This window comes from Lepidothrix coronata, unplaced genomic scaffold, assembly GCF_001604755.1.
Source record: "Lepidothrix coronata isolate B3197 unplaced genomic scaffold, Lepidothrix_coronata-1.0 Scaffold53, whole genome shotgun sequence".
Taxonomy (NCBI): Eukaryota; Metazoa; Chordata; class Aves; order Passeriformes; family Pipridae; genus Lepidothrix; species Lepidothrix coronata.
In genome coordinates, this window is record NW_016690233.1 from 517,627 (window position 1) to 537,014 (window position 19,388).

The 19,388-nt window shown below is 37.8% G+C and overlaps 1 protein-coding gene across 2 annotated transcripts in view; it reads left to right on the forward strand.

Moving 5' to 3' along the window:
- The window catches only part of CWF19L2 (CWF19-like 2, cell cycle control (S. pombe)), a 69,661-nt gene that overhangs the window by 35,285 nt on the left and 14,988 nt on the right, over positions 1-19,388 (forward strand). For both annotated transcript variants that reach the window (XM_017816018.1, XM_017816019.1), the window contains exons 11-12: positions 4,986-5,111; positions 6,262-6,399. In XM_017816018.1, the coding sequence (XP_017671507.1) occupies positions 4,986-5,111; positions 6,262-6,399 (264 nt within the window). The remainder of the gene's footprint in view (positions 1-4,985; positions 5,112-6,261; positions 6,400-19,388) is intronic.

Sequence of the window (19,388 nt, forward strand, 5' to 3'; positions counted from 1 at the left end):
CCTGGTAAACATTTGCAGACAGCTCTCAGTTCATGCAGCATCCAGCTTTTCGTTGGCTCAGTAATTAAAAAAAAAGTTTGTTTTTTTCTGGCTCTGGTTGTTCCCTATCCCACAATATACTGACTCTTAAAATGTATTTTATTCCCTTCAGCTAACAGCATTAAAAAGCAGTTCTAATTGAGTAGATCCTATCTGAGATGTTTGGCCTGATTACTCCCTTTGTTCATCTACTCCAGTGTCTCAAATTAAGCTATGCACCTAGTGTGGCAGAGCTTTTCTACTTTGTCCTGCTGATTATGGAACAGGCAGCATCTCTGGAGAGTTCAAAAATCTTTTTCAGAACTGCATTTTATTTATTTATGTATTTAGTTTAAAGCTTTTATCTTTCAAAACCAGACTTGCTGTCTTTGTTTTGTTCAGTTGGGTGTTAATCGCTCTATAGTGGTTTGTACATTTGGTGAGAACAACTGTGTACTTTGCATATTTAATTGGCCTGAAGTAAAAATTCGTGTTCCTTAATTAATGGCAACAAACAATTCCTCACTCACTCTGGAAAAACACACTATTTTTGTTCATTTCAGACTGTAAATTATATTGTTAGTTTAGCAGTCATCACAAGATTCAGGGATAGCGACTGAGCCTCTTCTCCAGTTTCAACTTTAACATTTAACAATACGTATCATATTTCAAGTACTTTAATATATATTTTTAAAGCTATGTTATATTTATATTAATAGAGGTATTATTTATCTGATGATAATTATTAAAGAGTAATTATTATATCACAATCACCATATAGGTGTTGGTTACCATATGCCATGTCATATACTCATAGGAATGCAAATATATAAATGTGTAAAGAAAATATCAACAGATAAAATGAGAGCAGTAAGTAACTTTTGCAGTTAGATTGGTATCCACACTCCTTTGCATCCTTCAGAAAAGTCTGTTACTTCTGTGAGTCATGGCTTTTTTCCTGCAAAGGCTCTGTCACAGTATGCCGTATTTGTTCAAGTGTAGAGGAATTTGGGTTTTTATTATACTTGTGTGAACTTGTCCATTACATTGCCCTGGAATTTCCCAAATCAGCCTTTGGCACATTTTTAAGGTTTTATATCGTATTTGCAATTTTCCATTATTTTTATACTGAGACCTATTTAAAGGATATAATGCATGTGGAAGAATGTGGACATTATATATTGGAACTTATTTATGGGAGCCCTAGTGAAAATCATTGCTTCATGGTAGCTTGCTTGAGAACTCCTTTTACTGATATTTCAGTTTAAAGATGATTTATAAAGTTTATTCTGTTTATTCTTTTTTTTTAAAGGTTGTTGAATAGAAAAGCCTTATGTTTAAAATGCAAATAATTATTATTCAAATTTCATCTGATAATGCTATAACTATTTGAACGTCTTTTGTTTTCTATCAGAAAGCTTTCTGCTTCTGATGTGTTTAGAAATAGCTTTAGTAATTATTGTTAGTAAGATCCTCCTAAAAATCAACGTTTGCCTTACCTTTTTATGTTAATATAATTAGTGTCTGTTGTTATGTTGTGTTTTTAATTCAGTTCTATTTAGACAGGGTTCTGACTTCTGAAGGATGTCTTTACCTCTAATAACATCTTTAATTTTCTGAATAATCATGCCTGTCATGGATCCATTGGGTTCATCTCAGTTCCTAGTATGCTAAACTATTAGTCTCTAATAAGACTGCACTTTGTTTTCATTCTGTCCATAATTAGTTGATCCTTTTGTCTGCTCCTTTTAATTTCTCTTTGATGGACAACTTCTATTTTTTCGTACTTTGTATTCTAAAGCTAAAAATTAATTTTTTGCCTTTTCCTTTTCTCTGGAAAATTAAATCTAAATGTGTTATGGTCAGTATTACATGCTTTGTGTCAGGACTCAGGAGTCTTTGAAATTAGGGGGAAAAAAACCCCAAGCCCTATAAAATACAAAATACCTTGCCAGCTGTAGAGTTCTGACGCAAAGAATTCAGTATGTGCTATATCTACTGCCCCCTACCCCACTCCTGTCTCTGCCTCCACTCGTTCTGTGGTTCAGATCCAGAAAATACTCTTCTACTGCCTTTATGTTAGTGTGTTGGCATGTAGAAATGAGAAGAAAAAAAAGAAAATCAGATATTGTTAGGATCTAATGTTTTGGAGCCCGTCTTCAAAGGCAGATAAAAAACTCCAACATGTAGAACACCTTGTGAATTCCATTGATTTTTGGAAACTAACAGCTTGCACAGTCCTTTTTGAAACGTCTGTATTTTAAGAATTTTAGTTACCTGCTGCCCCGTGTGTGGATTTGACCAGTCCTCTTGGGAGAGCTGCTGGATCCCTCTTTGGCCACGGTGGGCATTGTAGGTTTGGGACAAGGTGGTGTTTTTCCTCTAGAGAGATCTGTTTTATTTCAAACTAATTAGCAATGCTCTGGGTTTTTGAGTTTTCACTGCAATATCTGTGGTTGTGTCTTCAGCTTCCAACCTGAAGAGAGAACTTTGGCTTACCTAGGCAGCTTTTTGGTCCATAACTTCTACCTTCTTCAGCTTGGAAAGATAGATTTTTCTTGGAAATGTAATTAAGGCACTGAAACTGTCATACTTCAGTATCTACAGATTTTTCAGACTTTATTTGGGTTTCTGGGATAAGCTTTGCTTAGTCAAAGATGGCAGGTATAAAGCAGTCTGGTAGAAAATAGCTTCAAATTGAGATTAATACAGTTGTTTATAAGAGTTGACAAAGGCTGTCCAAATATCATCAGATTTAGTAGTGACCCCATTATGTGCTCTAATTTGACCATCTGATTTAACTAAACAGCTTTGGAGAGTAATCAGGAAGTTCTCAGGCTTTAAAAATAATTTTTTAATTATTCTTAATATTTTAGAAAATTAAATACTTTTCTGGTGCAGAATTTCTGCCTTTTCTTCATATGTGTGTGTATATGTATATCTTTAGGTAAGTTTGAGAACACCCCTGTGAAGTGGGGGCCCTATGAAGGGCCTTCCATGAGAACTGGTTCTGTAATATTTTGTGGGACTGGGGTGAAGGTGGTCATTCTGTTCCCCAGGTGTTTCTTCTTTACCTTTCTGAAGATGACTGTATACATTCACCTTTTTCCAAGAGCATCCAGTGCTACTCCTCAGATGTGATTGGGAGAGACCTCTTTTCCCATGTGATGTATGCATCTCATCTAGCTCCCTAAGCTGGCATATTTCAAGTTGCTTACCTGGGCCTCAAGTTATCAGGTATACTTCTGTCCTCCAAGCTCTACTGGTAGGCACTGGGGCCTGAGAAGCCCAAGGGCAGACTTTGCTGCTAAGGACTGGCAAAGATACTGAGTGTCTTAACCTCTTTCATGGCCTTTCCTCTCTCAACAGCAGACCTCTGTTGTCCTTACTTGTAGGTGAATATCCAGTATGCTCGTAGAATCCCTTTTTGTTTTTTTCCATCTCTTGCTAGTTTCGTCTTCAGCTGTGGTTTTCTATTCTATGCCAGTATGCCTGGAAAGTGCTTCTGGGGTCCTCCTGGGTAACTTCTCAGATTTCACCTTCTGTACGCTTCCTTATTGCTTTCTGAGTTTTGTTTGAAGTTCCCCATTTAGCCAAGTGGGGTTAGCAGATGAAATGGTCCCTTCTCATCCTCTGCGGGGGTTTTCCTTGAAGATCAACCAGCTTTCTTTGACACCTTGACATTCATGACCATCGCTCATGAAATCCAGCCAAGCAGATCCCTGAATAAGTTGAAGTCTGTTTTTCTATAATCCAGGATTATTTTTCCTTTGTTCCGTTTCTTGCCTTACTCACTTTCCTTAGAATCTTAAGCTCCACTATCTTGTTGCTGTAGCCAAGGGAGTGACTGACTTCCATATCCCTGATTAGGCTATTTTTTTTAAATTTATGAGTAGAAAATTCAGAAGAGCACTCTTAGTTAATTTGTTTGGCATTTGTCCTTAGTGCTTTTGAAATCTGTATTGCTTGTGCCCTACTGAGTTGCTCTTCCAGCAGATGAACTGGTAGTTCTATTCCACCCTGAGGATCAAGGGTAAGTGTGTGAAAGCTTCCCTTGTAGCCCTGTCTTATCTGTGCCTCTTACCTCACATCTCCAGCACCTCAAGAGTTTGGTTTAAGTTTAGAAGCTACCCTGCTCATGATTTCCAAGTTTCTTTTGGTATGTAGAAGCTGTAATTAAATACATGTGCAATTTATGTGAGATTGAATGAGTTTACCATCCAAAAGCAAATGACTTATTTGACATAGGTCAGGTGAATGCTTGTTATTGTTTCCATATATTTTGGCACACAAACAGATGATTTAAATGTTGTCATTTCTGCCTCAGTCTACAATTTAACTTGACCTAAATAATAAATGTACATCTATTTATCTGTTTCTTCATCACCATAGAGACACTTATGTTGAGCTCTTTGTATTTCCTATTTTGCATATCCTACAATCAAGATTTAAAAAATCTCAGTATTACAGCGTGTTAAAAATGACAGGAAACAAAAGTTTGATCTGATGGAATGTGTTGAAAACCAGTAGCTAAGGTTTTGGCTAGTTTATTAGCCAAGTTTTGAAATGAAAAAAAAACATTAAACCAGAAAAACTACTTTTCAGATGGTTTTTGGGAATACACTCTTATAAAGATGGTGTGGTATATCAATTCAATATTATCTGTTTCAGTCTTCATATGCATTGTATTTCTTCTGGGGATGAAGTGTAAGAGAAAAAACTAAAGAATACAAACTTGGTTCTTTGGAAAGTATTTATTAACTCTGCACTTAACTAACTGAATATATTTTTAATATTCTGTACTTTTCGAATGTGAAAAAGAATACCTTGTTAAGGTAATGCTGTCTGCTTTGAATTACAGTGAACACACGAAATGTGAAGAATCTGTTATTTAGTATTTTAAACATTTATTTAATGTGGTTTGTCTGCGCCATCTGTTTTAAAATATGCCTTAAAACCTGACACAGGCTTCAAGCCGTCAAGAAGATGAACAAGTGGTCCTTGTCAGAACAGATGAGAGTGGAATGGCATGGCCTGTAACTGGACCAGCTGAACCACAAGAGGCAAAAGGAGGACGGAGAAAGCGACAGATGGTAAGTTTTACAAGTGTGAGTATTAAAGTGTAATTATTAAATAATTTTGTAGCTTTACTTTGGTGATGCCATAATTAATGAGTGTCTTATCAGAATGTCAATAGGTAGCTAAAATGTTTCTTTCAGAAGATGATTGTAATTAAGTGCTAGAGTGCATATTTATTAAGCATATATTAAGTTTATTTTCAGATTGTATTTCCCTAGGGATCACTTTACAGCTTACTTAAATGCACATTCATGGAAAAGTAGGTTTTTCAAGTTATCACGGTCTCTTAGCCAAGTAGTTTATATTCCATAAAGTTATGTAAATAATGAAGATTAGCAGAGATGAGTATTGCCAAAATAAGAAAGATTTTACCAAGATACTCAGGTCTCAGGGGCTAATTTTACTTTTCTTCTAATAAAAAAATATGGCTACTGCTGGTAATAGTAATCATGACCCAATCTTTGTAAGAAAGTGCTTTGGGGAACAAGAAGTTTGTTCTTGATTAGCAGGACAGATCATTTTGCAGCAGTGCTATGGAGGAGCAAAAGGCATAAGAGACCAAGGAATTTGTTGTCATCCTCCTGTTGTTTCCATTTTAGAAAATGCCATCTTGCTGTGTGTTAATGACCATTCCCTGTGCTCCTTCAGAATTTAGTTAAGTCGTAAGCTAAAGGACATCTGTTCTCTTGTGCACTCTGTCTAAGATGGCAACATTTCCCAGCAGAGGTAGCATATTCATACAAGTTTTCAGTACACTCTGTGATTACTGTGTTTCAGTAGTATCTGTGACTTTACAAAAACTTTTGAATTGTCAATAATAAAAATTACTTTTTAGAATATTTCATTTTTGTGAGCTTATTAACTGTTTCAGTTAATAACTCTACATCTTCCCTGAGTGATAATGTTGTAGCTCTGATACCTGAAGGATGTAAAGGATATAGTGATTGTGGAAAGAGGCTACATTTTTATTTATACATACTGATGCAGTTGAAGAAGGGGAAGATATTATTTTCCTTAGATAAAATGAAGCAGTCAGCCCAGTTGTTTCAGATGTGCTTAGCTTGATTCATGATTCTTTAAACTTGTTGAAATTATTAGGATCTGAATTTTATAGCTGATCTTTCTCATTAGGTAAATATTTATTTTTAATATGTTTGTTTCCAGGTCCCTACTCATGTAGATAAAGAGAGAGTACGGTATTTTCAGGATGATGATAATACGGACCTGAAGGATTTGGTCAAAAACGAGAAGATGAGGACAGCAGAGGATCAAAACTCACTGTTCATGCGTATGGCATCAAAGGTAACGTGTCGCGTGTGTGTATTTCTAATTAAACATGTCATTATTAGAAATATCAAGGAGAATATGAGGCCTGAGTGCTCTAGGTATGTTGCTTTTGGTTGAGAATTCTTACTGTCTTGAGTAGTATTCAAGTCTGTTGTAATATGGTCCTTGAGATGTCATAAAAGTGATGGAAACCTGCACACATGCAGGAAATGTGGTGTATTCAGTTCCTTCATAGATGTGTTTGCATTGTTCCTTTGCCTGTAGAATTTGACATGGTTGAGGTGAACACTTTTAAAGTGCATTGTATATTAATAACTTATGCCCAACAAAGCAGATTTTCCCCAGATTAGTGACAGAGAAAAGCACAATTTTCTTTGTGTTTAGAATGTCACTTATATCTAGAAGTTAAAAGAGTCAATGAGATTTGAAGCAAACTACGTGAATTTCCATCAGGATGACTTGGATAATGAGATAATTCATGCTTACAGGCTACACAGATTTATGCAGTATGGTTCCACGAGTGATTCCACTTTTAAGAGCAACCAGCTCACAGACAGATTCTGCAGCCCAAATGGAATGATTATTTTCTGTCATCCAAATTGAGTAATAAGGCATACTTTTTGCACTTGATATGCAAGTGTTTGACAGGGACGATTTCCAATACCTACAACATACGGTTTCTCTAGCATACTTCAATTTTTACTATGTTACTGCCCCAGTATTTTATGCATCACCAAACAGTTTCTGAAAAAGATTGTTTGCATGGAATTAAGTATCCTCACAGACAGAATTTTATTTTTCCATTTATCTGAGGCAGACAAGATCCCAGAGAGTAGGTTTTGGTTTGTTGCTTTGTTTTTGTTTTTGGGTTTTTTTTGGTTTTTTTTGTTTCTTTTTTTTTTTAAATTTTTGAAAATTAGGGTTCATCAGATGGAACTTAAAATAATTGCAAAAGACATGATAGTGCCAGTAGAAAATATTTAGCTTGATGCCTACCTTCTGGCAGGAAGTTGTTCTGGAGAGATTATCTGAACTTAGTGTGGTTTATGCATCTTCTCATTCAGCTGCCTCTGGTAGAAGTTCTCATTCTATGCCACTGACATACTCAAAAAAAATTATACCCTTCGGGTCCAGTTAAACAAACATGACTTGTTGCCAGTATTTAATTTCTTTCTTTACCTTCTTGTCTAAAAAAAAACCCAAACACCCAAACATTTTCTTCATGACTTGTGCAGTGGTGCAAACTGTTAGCATTTATTAATCAGCATATCTGTCAAATGGAAGTAAATGGAAGTTTAAGGACACAATCAAACTTTGTACTGTCCACATCTAATGATAAAAAGCATAACAGAGAGAAATGCCATTTTCTCAAGGACCTTCTTCATCTTGTGTTGTTTTGTCTCCATTAAGTATTCTCGTTATGAGAGAAAACTTTCATGATAAATGGTGCTTGGGGGGCGTGTGTATGAATGTCTATATTAAAACATAAGTGGGATGGATTTTAAAGAAATTCTTTAACTCACATATGGGCATTGAAGGTGAGTCTGTAAATCCATATCAGCATGTCATTCTGAAATTACTATTAACGTGCTCAGTTTGTTCTCTGTTTAGTGCTTTCGTGTGGCTGGTTCCACTGAACAGTTTAGAGGGTTGTTTTTTGTGCTCTTGACTCTTTTCAGGGATGTGTAAATAAAACCAGGCTAATTTGAGCTTCCTGAGTTTTGGTAATAGCAAACGTTTGCAGTGCCCCTATGAAGACGTAGTAGGAAGTGCTTTCAAAAAGAGAAATTTTTTTTTGCATGTATTTTTCCAAATGCAAATAAAAGACCATTCAGACTTTTCTTCTGAGAAATGTGTGTATTTATCCAGTAATTTGCTTGTCTTGCCTTTGGACTTTCTAAACTTTTTAAAAAATATTGTTTCTCTATTGGTGTGTTTATGGATTCCAAGTTTCTTCACTTCAAAATGGAAAATTACTTTTGACTCTTAGAGCCCTGAACTGTTGTTCAGCTGCCCTTGGTTTTGTTTTTGTAATTTTGACATTAATAATGCAAGAAAGACTACCAAACTTGAAGGGAGATCAAAGATTTCTATATTATTTAGTTTTGTAAGTCTTCAAAGGCAAAAATTCTGATAATTTTTCTTCGTAATTTTTTGTTCTGTTGGCTTTTTTTGCTATTCAATTTTGAAATGCTGATAATTTTTGAAGTTCTTGATGACTGAGACACGTAATGCAAGAGCAGCTATATGAGAGATTCACTCAGCCCAGTATTCTCTGTGCAACAGTGACTGCATAGGAGAAAGAGAATAAGAACAGGTCACACTTCCAGTGATGCAGCTTGTACTTTCCTGGCATTTAGCAATTTGGAGGTTTTAATGCTACCTCCTTACCTGATATCTTTCTCTGGTTTATGAATAGTTATGTGAATTGGGGATTAGACTGAATATCCCCTGTTACTTCCTTTTGGTGGCTCCTCATCTTCCATTTTATCACCTGTACCTGTTGATAAAAGGCATGAGCTATAATTGAATTTAAAGAAAACAGAAAACCACATCCTGTATGTGTAACATCTTGGGTTAGCATTCTTGTACCTGTAGCCAGCTCCTCTAGGAACTAGTTACTTGCACTGTAAGGATTTCTGGGGCAGTGGTAAAACTTGATCAGTCTAGGAGTGGTACAGAAATGGCCTGGTACAGTATGTAGCTGTTTTAAAAATACAAATTTGGTACAAATGAGGGTAAACTTTGGGAACTGAACTTCTTTATCCATGTAGTAGAATAAAATGAAATGCAACATTTAACTTCTATAAAGAAGCAATTATGAAGAAACGTAGAGTCTCTTTAGTGGGAGTTTAAAATGAGTACATAAAGGGAAAATGCTTGCAGATGTATGTCACTGGTGAAAACCTTCTAAGGGAGTGAACACCCTCTCAAAACAGGATAAAACTTTGTTTGATTGTTTTTATTTAAAAGTAATCCAGTGGTGGGAGAACAGAAGAAGAAAGAGCTTCTGGAGGTTGACGGAAAAGTCAAAATAAGAACCCAACCATTATTTTAAAAGTACTTCTCATGTCCAAGTAAGGAGAATGAAAAAGAGAGTGAGCCTAGCAGGCTTAGAAGGCAGTTTTGATGAGAATGGGGAAAAAATTATCTTGAGGGAATTTAAGTAATTATTTTGCGTTCACTAAAAAGTAAAAAACTAGGAGTTAGATTCATTGAAAGCAAGAAACCAGCAGGAATGTGGTGTTTAAAAACGCGATCAAGGGTTAATTAGAGCATTTAGAAAAGATAAATGCATGCTGGAAAGACTAATGAACTATTTGCATTAATACTCTCTATAAATGAGGTCAGAGCGATTGTTTTGCATGAACCGTTATTTACATGAAATAAGTGGAAAAACTGTCTCAAGTTAAATGTCAGTAAAATTAATTTTAGTTCAAATTTATAGAAATCCAATCTTTTAAAATGAAAGTCGAATTTGAGATGAATAATAATCAGTGACTAAAACTGAATAATCCTCACTTAAGTGAGGAAGTGAGAGAAGTCAGGTGTGACATGCTCAGCTGTGAACTTATGAGTGTTATCTTTATTCACCCTGAGGAACAGAAGATGGCAGGAGTAAATAGTAATTTTTTTTAATTAAAGGAGGTTACCAGTGGATTTGTCAGGAATTTCTTCTGTTCAACACATACATAAACCATCTAGATCTGAGAATTAGTTATCGTTATGTAAATATGCACGACTGTCAAAAATAGAGGTCACTGTAAATTGTAGAATTTCAAACTACAAAGCTGGAATTTTTCTAACATTGTGAAACATATTTGAACTGATTCTTAAGATTCACGTTAGAGAGTTTCTTGAGACGTACATATTTTAGTGATGTGAGTTCTATTTTAAATGCTGTTGGAAAGACATTATGGGTATAAAAGGAATTAAAATGTCTAGCTCAGACACAGGAGATTATGCTATAGACAGAAAGAGATCCCATCTTAGGTATTGAGGCAATAAATTCAGATGAAAGTCAGGGTTGATGAATGCAAAATTATGGTAATTGTTGAAGCTGCGTGAAGCCATGACTGTGCATATACCACGAGAGGCTGTTGATGCTTGATTTGAGAGTCATTGTGAGTCTGCAAACATCATCTCCGTGCTGGTGGGATTAAAAAGAGAAACAGAATTTTGGAGGTTGTGAAAAGGGAGAATTTAGGACCAATTTAAAGTGTATAAGGCTACTGTAGTGCACCCATGGTGCACCCATATCTTGAATGCTACCCACTCTGGTAATGCATACTTTGTGGTCAGAGGCACAGAATGGTGGCCATTTGAAGAAAACCTAAGTAAACAAAATTTCTTCAGCCCGGGGGGTGGGTAGGTGAGTAGGGGAAGGCAGTGGCTAGACTAGAACAATTGGCATAAGAGTTTAATAGAAAACAACATGTTTTGTTTGTCATGTGGGAAGTGGTCACAGAACAGAGTTTGACTTGAATTGGGACTTCTTTTTCAGCGAAGAAGGACATTGTAGAATCTGTGCTGTAGAGCATGAGATGCTGTGGAGGCCTTAATTATGAGTGGGAGCAAAAAAAAGGTATAGCAACTTTGTGAAATACAGTTTCATTGGTAAATATTAAACAGGGAGATCTAGATAGGCTTTTGGCTCAGGATTTCCACAATGGTATGCTGAGCTGCAAATACATAGCAGAAGAGTCAGCTCTATGAGCTTCATTTATGCTTTCCCCCGTATGTTTTAACCCTTGCTGGAGATTGATTTTGCAACATAAAGCAATCACAATGGGTAAACTAGCAACTGAGTTTAGTATGTTCCATTCTAAAGGCTTTTTTCTTTTTTTTTTCTTTCTTGTTTTGTTTGGTTTTTTAAGGATAAAATTTCTTAATAATTTTACATGAATGTATTGTGTTTCCTGGCTTATGCAACTGCTTTATTTTAGTTTTAGAAGGCTCTGAAGTTCCTGTGGACTTCAGTGAGCTTTGGGTCAGATGCTATGTAATGTGGGGTTTTTTTATTACTAGGCAAAGATGTACTATATCACATTATTTTATTAGAACAAGCTTCTTGAATGGATACCTAGCTCTTGAATAATCTTTTAAGATTGAGCTGTATTACTTATTTACTAGCTAAGTGTACTGGAGAATCTGCTCTAAGTAGATGTTTTGTCAATTACTGTTGCAATGTCCAAATTCTAATTCATGGTAGGGTAGTCCTTCCGTCCCATGCAATGTCACATTTAGGTTTTGAAGGTATTTTTGTGTGCCTTTCATAAAAAGAAGCATCATAGATGCCAGTTGTTCTTCTCTGTTAAGATCTGAAATGCTTTTGGTAGTTTCTGTACAGGTGATTCCCAGCTCTTGTCACCACAAAATACGATGGTCTTCCCCAGATGGTGATTGTTTCTTGATCTTAAATTAAGAAATAAACTCCTAGGCATCCTGAGGTTTCCATGTCTTTCCATGTCTGTAGAATACATTCTTATTCACGGCATAACAAGATCAGTGTTGGCATTGAAGTGTTGGCAGCAGTCTGAAAAATTTGAGTGTGATCACAGATATTCTAGATGCTTTATTTATGTACTTTATAAGCCTTTACTACATAGAGTATCTGCATTAAGATCTGGGGCTCAGTGAGGTAGTCTTCAAAATTCTTCCATCTCTGCTCAGTGGATTCAGCAAGGTATTTTATGTCCAGCAGGAAGTCTAGCAACCAAATCTCTTCTGTCAGTTTTAGTTTGATAACATAGTACACAAATTTGACACATATGAATTAATTGCTCTTTGTGCCTTCATCTGAGAAGTGGAAAAATCCACAAAAATTGATCTGTCATGTTTCAGAAGAGTGGTGGGAGGAAACTGCTGCAAGTCTATAGGAGATCCTATCGGATGGGAGAAGGGAGATCCTGTCCCTTATATTCTGTTCAATAATTTCATTCATCTTCTCAGTCTGAACTGACTGCAGCACTATTATTTCCTTCATGGATTTTCCCAGGGCTTTTATCACTTTCCCAGACTATGCCAAAAAGATAATTCCAGCCACGGGGCTGTTGAGTATGGGGTAAATAGGCACTGCTCTCAGAAATGGGAATGGAATAAGAAAGTCACACCGGCATGTTTTATGGCTTTTACACATGCTCTGCTCTAGATGAGTGTTACTTTCCTGATATTTAGTGTTTTAATGGTATTTCAAATGAGATACAGGCTAGTTGTTATGAATCTCTGAAGATAATGACATAACTGCAGTTTTATAAAGGGAGATGGGGATGTTGAAATAGAAGGATATAATTCATGAAAGGATTTACTTTCTTAGATGGGACTTGGAAGAAATGTCAGTACACAGACTCAAAATCTCTATCCATAAAATCTCTGTCTAATCCCATTGGCATGTGAAGGTCTATATAATGTTGTCTCATACCTGACTCCCACTCAGATTCACAGACTAAGCGTCTGTTGTGGTCAAGCCATATTTGTTCTCATTAAGTCTTTTTCCCACCTGTAAGGTTTTCGTTTCTCAAGAGCTCCACAAAATCAGATGGAGAGAATATGCCATCTCCTTGCTATTTGTTTACCTGTTGAGTCTTCATTTAAAATTTATATTCCGATTTATGATTCCCCTCTTGTCCATTCTTCTTTTTTTAGTCATGGTTATAATACAGCCCAATTGTGCTTGAGGCTGTTACCTCCTGTTACCTTTTGGCTTCTGTTCAGAGGAGGCTGATTTGGACATCAGTTACCTCAGACGGTTTGAAATACAGCCTCTCCCACAGCCACCCCATGCATGCTATTATGTCACATTTATTAAGCTAATGAAAAAGGCCCTGTCACGTGAAAGGTGGGAGTTTAGATTTTCAGTCGTCGGTCCCTCAGGAAAGTTGAGACCCTGGTGTCTGACAGTCTGTCAGCATCTCGTAAGGAGACCCTTTGCCAGCAGATTCACAAGATCGGAGGTTACCAAAACCTCCCTTGTTAGTGGGAGCTCAGCAGAGCCAGGACACCACAGCGGGTCCTGCCGAGGTGTTTGCCACTGCCGGCAACTGCAAGGACTTGCTTTAACAGTTTACGGGAAAACACTTTTCATTAATACAAATTGTGACAAATTAATAAGGTTTGAAGGTTGTCGATGGTAGGGTCTGCAAAAATATGTTTTAAAGCAATCTACGTATATTAAGCAAGCACAAGCTCTGATATGAAGCAATCTAACTAATATGCTATGGGGTGAGCACAAACAAAAGCTCTACTCCTAAAAGCAGCATTTTACATTTAACACGCATAGAGTATATTTCTCACGCAGGGCATCCCTCTGGGGGAGGAGAAGATGGACTCAGCCCATTGACTGATCCCAGCAGTTTCGGTGGAGGTCTTCTCCCACTTTCTCCCTATCCCCAACTTACTTTTATACTATTTTCTTTATATTTGGGAGGAGTTTGAGTGTCTCTAGTCATAAATACCTTTTATTTCTGATTGTTGTATTTAATGGGAGGGGGAGCGGTGGTTGTGGTTTGGCACCTGAGGAGGAGTTTGACACGGTTGTTGCTTTCAGCAGCAGAACATCTTGATTCTCCCTTATCAGACAGATACTGTATGGTCTCAGTACCACAATGTTCTCCCATTCTGTTGGGATTAGAATGGAGGGGGGCCACATAGACTCCACTTTGTTCCACACTCCGTTCTGTTTCTGTGAGCAGATGTTTATCGTTGTACTGGGGAGCATGTCAACCTCAGTCCATCAGGGAGCTGCAGTTGCTTTTTACCTTAAAATTCTGAATCCCCTCTAGGTTTAACTCTATCCATCATCCTACAGGCCCAAATCTTTAATTTACAGTGGTGAAAAAAGCTTTCTTCAAACAAAAATTTAAACTCCAACACTAATCTTTTTGATATATGGAAAAAAAGCAGGCCTTAAAGTTTGATTCTTTCATGTTTCACTGTTATGTCTAAAGGAAAAAAAATCCACCTGTTTGAAGTTACAGTTTTTTTACTTTTAACTTTATTCAGCTTGGAAAGCGGTTTGGGTTCTTACTATTATAGAAGGATGACAGTAGGATTAAAAAAAGTCAGCAAAACATTTGAAAACTGTTGTGGTTTTTTTTTTTTTTTACATTACAGTTTTAGAGTACAGAATATGTGTGAAGTCTTAGGTTTTCACTACTGATAGCTTTAAGTACCCTGTAGTTCCTTCAGCTCTTGACTGTTGTAAGTAGTTCAATTTTCCCAAATTCATGCTGTTAAGACTTATATAATTCTTTCACTTATGTCAGTAGATGCTTGTGGGTGTATAGAGACTGATTTCCAGAACATTACCTCAATAGCAATTACCTTCTATTTGTATGTATAAATTCTACTAAGGCATTTCTGTTCTTTTTGATTATGTTTTACTAAAAGAAAGTGAGAATGATTATTTTGTGTTGCTCATCAGGCCATGTTAATTTTGACCATAAACTCCTTTTATTTAAAAGTCTCTGCAGCAATCCCTAACATGAATTTCAGCAGTGAAAAATACAAAACTTTATTAATAATGCTGACCTTCCTTTATGGATTTAGCCAAGAGACATGCTGGTATTACAGGTTTGCAAAAAGGGGTTGCATGTTACCTTTCATTGGTTCTGTAAAATGGAAAATTGCTTTCAGCCTTATCATTTTTACTTGCTGTGCAAACCTACCTGTTGCACAGCTTTGCATTTCCATCACCATGAACCAAAATAACAGTCTAGAAAAAAAATTTAGAAGCTAAAGTGAAAAATGCAGAACACTTGCTGCTACTATTGTTATGTAATAAACCTTTTTCTCCTCTTTCTTCACATAGTGAAGCCATTCTGGTACACTAATAGACATGATAAAACTCTAACAGAGCTCTAGTGCACTGTTGTTTTTTACATTTACTTAGAGATCATGTTCATGGTTTGCTGCAAAAAAATTAATATGAAAACCCAAGAGAAAATAATTTCAAACACCTTGTTCTTTGACTGCTACATTTCAGTTCAATGCAGTAAACAGTTTTCTGTGAATATTGAGTGGACACAAAGTTAAAGCTGTTCCTGCATTTGGAAACAAATCAGCAGCAGTCACAGCTGGATTAGGAAAGAAAACCTGGGAACAGTAAGAACTGTGTAGTTGCAGCCCATATTAAATGAGTGCATAAGCATTTTTCTGGAATTATGTTAGAATTACAAGATGTGTTGCAAATGAAGACTTGTGCAAAACAGTCTTTTCTAGACATTAAAATTATGGCCAGGGTTAACTGTAAAGTTAAATGCTAATAACACTTTTAATAGCAGAATTCTATGTCTGAAGGTATTTTGTTTGGTTGACACTTCATTTTGTTGACTTGCATATAAAGTTTGATCTGTCCTATTAGCTAATTATAACAAAATCTGCAGTTTTAATTTCAAATAACAGAAACAAACCATTGAGCAGTACTCTGTTGTCTCTGTATTGCTTGACCTCTGCTGCTCAAAGGTAGTCCTGAACTACCTTGCTCATCGACATGGCTGATAACCTTTTCCTGTCAGTGACATAGGCCTTGAAAGCACTCTATGCATTGATATGTTAAAATCTTTTGATACTATGTATTTAGAATATTGTTTATTTCCCTGGGATGATAGGTGTTGGAAGTGCCTGTTTCCTGAATTATATGTTGAATTAAACCTACAAATTTAGATGTCTGTGCTTGCAGGGAGATCAGAGTTATAGTAAAGTTTACATTATAATGTTCTGCCTTGATTTGGCTTAAGCAAATGCTATTTGAAATCAGAAAGACTTTTCAGAGGTGATCTTGTTGTTAACAATAGGTGCCAAATGCTGAATAAATTTAAATGTAATGAGATGTATTCTTATGTCTCTGAGGTTTGTATTCTAAAATAATGGTTTATTCTCCTTTATCGCAGCTTCCCAAAATATATTATGATACAATATTCCACAAATATTAACTCTGTCATTTAAAGTTGAAGACGTCAGTGTTGCCATGACAATTTAAACCCAAACTGATACATTTTATACAATCTATAGCCCTTTTTTTCCCCACAAATTTCCCAAGCAGATGCACTTTTATTAGCTTATATGGAAGTAACTCCAGCTATGATTGCGTTAGCAAGAAGACAGGAAAAGCAAAAGTTCAATAGTTGCATACAAAATGGAACAAGCAAATAAACAGAAAAATAACTGTACAAAAAAAGCTGAAAATAGCCAACACTGGAACCATGCACGTGTCTTTTGTTGCCGTGCTAATTGTGTTTAATAGAATTTCCTGGTTTATCCACAAATTTGCAGAAGGGAAAAAAATTGCACTTGAGGTATTACATAGGTATAATCTCTGATGATTAGGAGTTCTGTCTCTTAGCATTTCCTTTCAGTATCACAATGATATTAAATTCTTAAGTAGGGCTTTTTTTTCCGAAGGGCCACCCAAAGAGCAAGTGAAAGCAGCAGAGGGAGCGATAAGAGACACAACGCCCAGCACACTTCAAATGTAGCGTGTAGGCAGCCAGCAGTGTATAAGACTCCAGGGGTTTTACTGTGGAATAAAAAAAGCAGAATTGGTTTAAAATTAAACTGTGAGATACAGTTCCAGTGGTCTGAACGTATGTTGGCAGAAAAACGAGACTGACCCTGCAGTCTACCATGTACAAATCTGCAAGAGTTACTTTAGGAAGTAGCCCAGTGCCCAGGTGCCTGATGGCTTCACTAACATAACAAATTAAAAAGGACGTAAATTATTTTATAAACAGAATGTTATATAATGAAATTATTCATGTAATATAATCATATTGTTTGTGGTAATTATCATGTTGAGGTTTTAATCAGCAAATAACAACACTGTAATTTTTCCCTCTCTCAAATCATTTTCCTGTATGCATAGTCAGATGCTAATTTCTTTCTAAAGCCCTATGCTGAATGGTTAGAGATCTCTCTCCTTTTTCTTGGGTTTTGGCCACATTTGCACTGTATTTGAGCTGTCCAAATGAGATCCCAGAGGGCTTCTGAGAGAAGTTTGGATGCCTTCCCTGACTGCTGTTTAAATGTTTGTGTATTACAGGCCTTTCTTGGCCAGGGCAAGCAAAATTGTGATGCTGTTCTGTTGATTAAACCAAAAGTGCATCCTGGTTGTGGAAAATGGACCATTCTTTATTGGATGTGGAGGAAATATAGTTACCAAAGATAAGGGAAAGGCTGAGGTACTTAACACCTTCTTTGCCTCAGTTTTCAACAATAAGACAGATCATCCTCAGGATAACTGACCTCCTGAGCTGGTAGACAGGGATGGGGAGCAGAATAGCCCTCCTGTAATCCAGGAGGAAGCAGTTAGTGACCTGCTGAGCCACTTGGATCTTCACTTGGTCCCACAAGTCTATGGGACCAGATGGGATCCATCCTAGGGTGATGAGGGAGCTGGGGAAGAAGTTTGCCAAGCTGCTTTTCCATCATTTGTCATCAGTCCTGGCTCACTGGGGAGATCCCAGATGACTGGAAATTGGCCAATGTGATGGCCATCCGTAAGAAAGGCTGGAAAGAGCATCCGGGAAACTACAGGCCTGTCAGCCTGACCTCAGTGCCCAGCAAGGTGATGGAGCAGATCATCTTGAGTGCAATCACACAGCACCTACAGGACAGTCAGGGGATCAGACCCAGCCAGCATGGGTTTAGGAGGGGCAGGTCCTGCCTGACCAACCTGATCTCCTTTTATGACCAGGTGACCCGCCTGGTGGATGAGGGGAAGGCTGTGAATGTGTCTACCTGGACTTCAGCAAAGCCTTTGACACTGTCTCCCACAGAACACTCCTGAAAAAGCTGGCAGCCCACAGCTTGGACAGGGGCCCTCTGTGCTGGGTTAGGAACTGGCTGGAGGGCCGAGCCCAGAGTGGTGCTGAATGGTGCTGCATCAAGTTGGCGGCCGGTCACCAATGGTGTCCCCCAGGGATCAATGTTGGGCCCAGTCCTGTTTAATATCTTTATTGATGATCTGCATGAGGGGATTGAGTCCATCATTAGCAAATTTGCAGATGACAAAGTTGGAGGCGAGTGTCAAGCTGCTGGAGGGTAGGAGGGCTCTGCAGAGGCACCTGGGCAGGCTGGATAAATGGGCTTAATCCAGCGATACGAGGTTCAACAAGGCCAAGTGCCAGGTCCTGCACTTTGGTCACAACAACCCCCTGCAGCGCTACAGGCTGGGCACAGAGTGGCTGGAGAGCAGCCAGGCAGAAAGGGACCTGGGAGTTTGGATTGACAGGAAGCTGAACGGGAGCCAGCAGTGTGCCCAGGTGGCCAAGAAGGCCAATGGCATCCTGGCCTGGATCAGGAACAGTGTGGCCAGCAGGACCAGGGAAGTGATTCTTCCCCTGGACTCAGCACTGGTGAGGCCACACCTTGAGTACTGTGTCCACTTCTGGGCCCCTCAGTTTAGGAAGGATATTGAGGTGCTTGAGTGTGTCCAAAGAAAGGCAATGGGGTTGGTGAAGGGACTGGAGCAGAAGTCCTATGAGGAGGGGCTGAGGGAGCTGGGGTTGTTTAGCCTAGAGAAGAGAAGGCTAAGGGGAGACCTCATCACTCTACAACTACCTGAAAGAAGTCGGTCTCTTCTCCCAGGCAAAGTAGGAAAAGAAGGCACAGTCTTAAGCTGCATCTGGGAGATTTAGGTTAGACATTTTGTTCACAGAAGGAGTGATTTGGCATTGGAATGGGCTGCCCAGGAAAGTGGTGGATTCTCTGTCCCTGGAGGTGTTTAAGAAAAGACTGAACGCAGCCAGTCTCAAGTGCCATGGTCTAGTTGACAAGGTGGTGTTCGGTCATAGGTTGGACTCATGATCTCAGAGGTGTTTTCCAACCTAGTTGATTCTGTGATTCTGTTGGATGGTAGAAAGGATGCGGTTGCACAATTACGCTGTGAGACGTGGGAGGCAGTGTCATTTTGTCTGGTGCTAAGAGTCCTAAAGCCTGTGTGTTAATCAGTGCTTGCCAAAAGAGAAGGGAAAGCTGGAAAAACGAGGGTGCATAGGAAGGAAGAA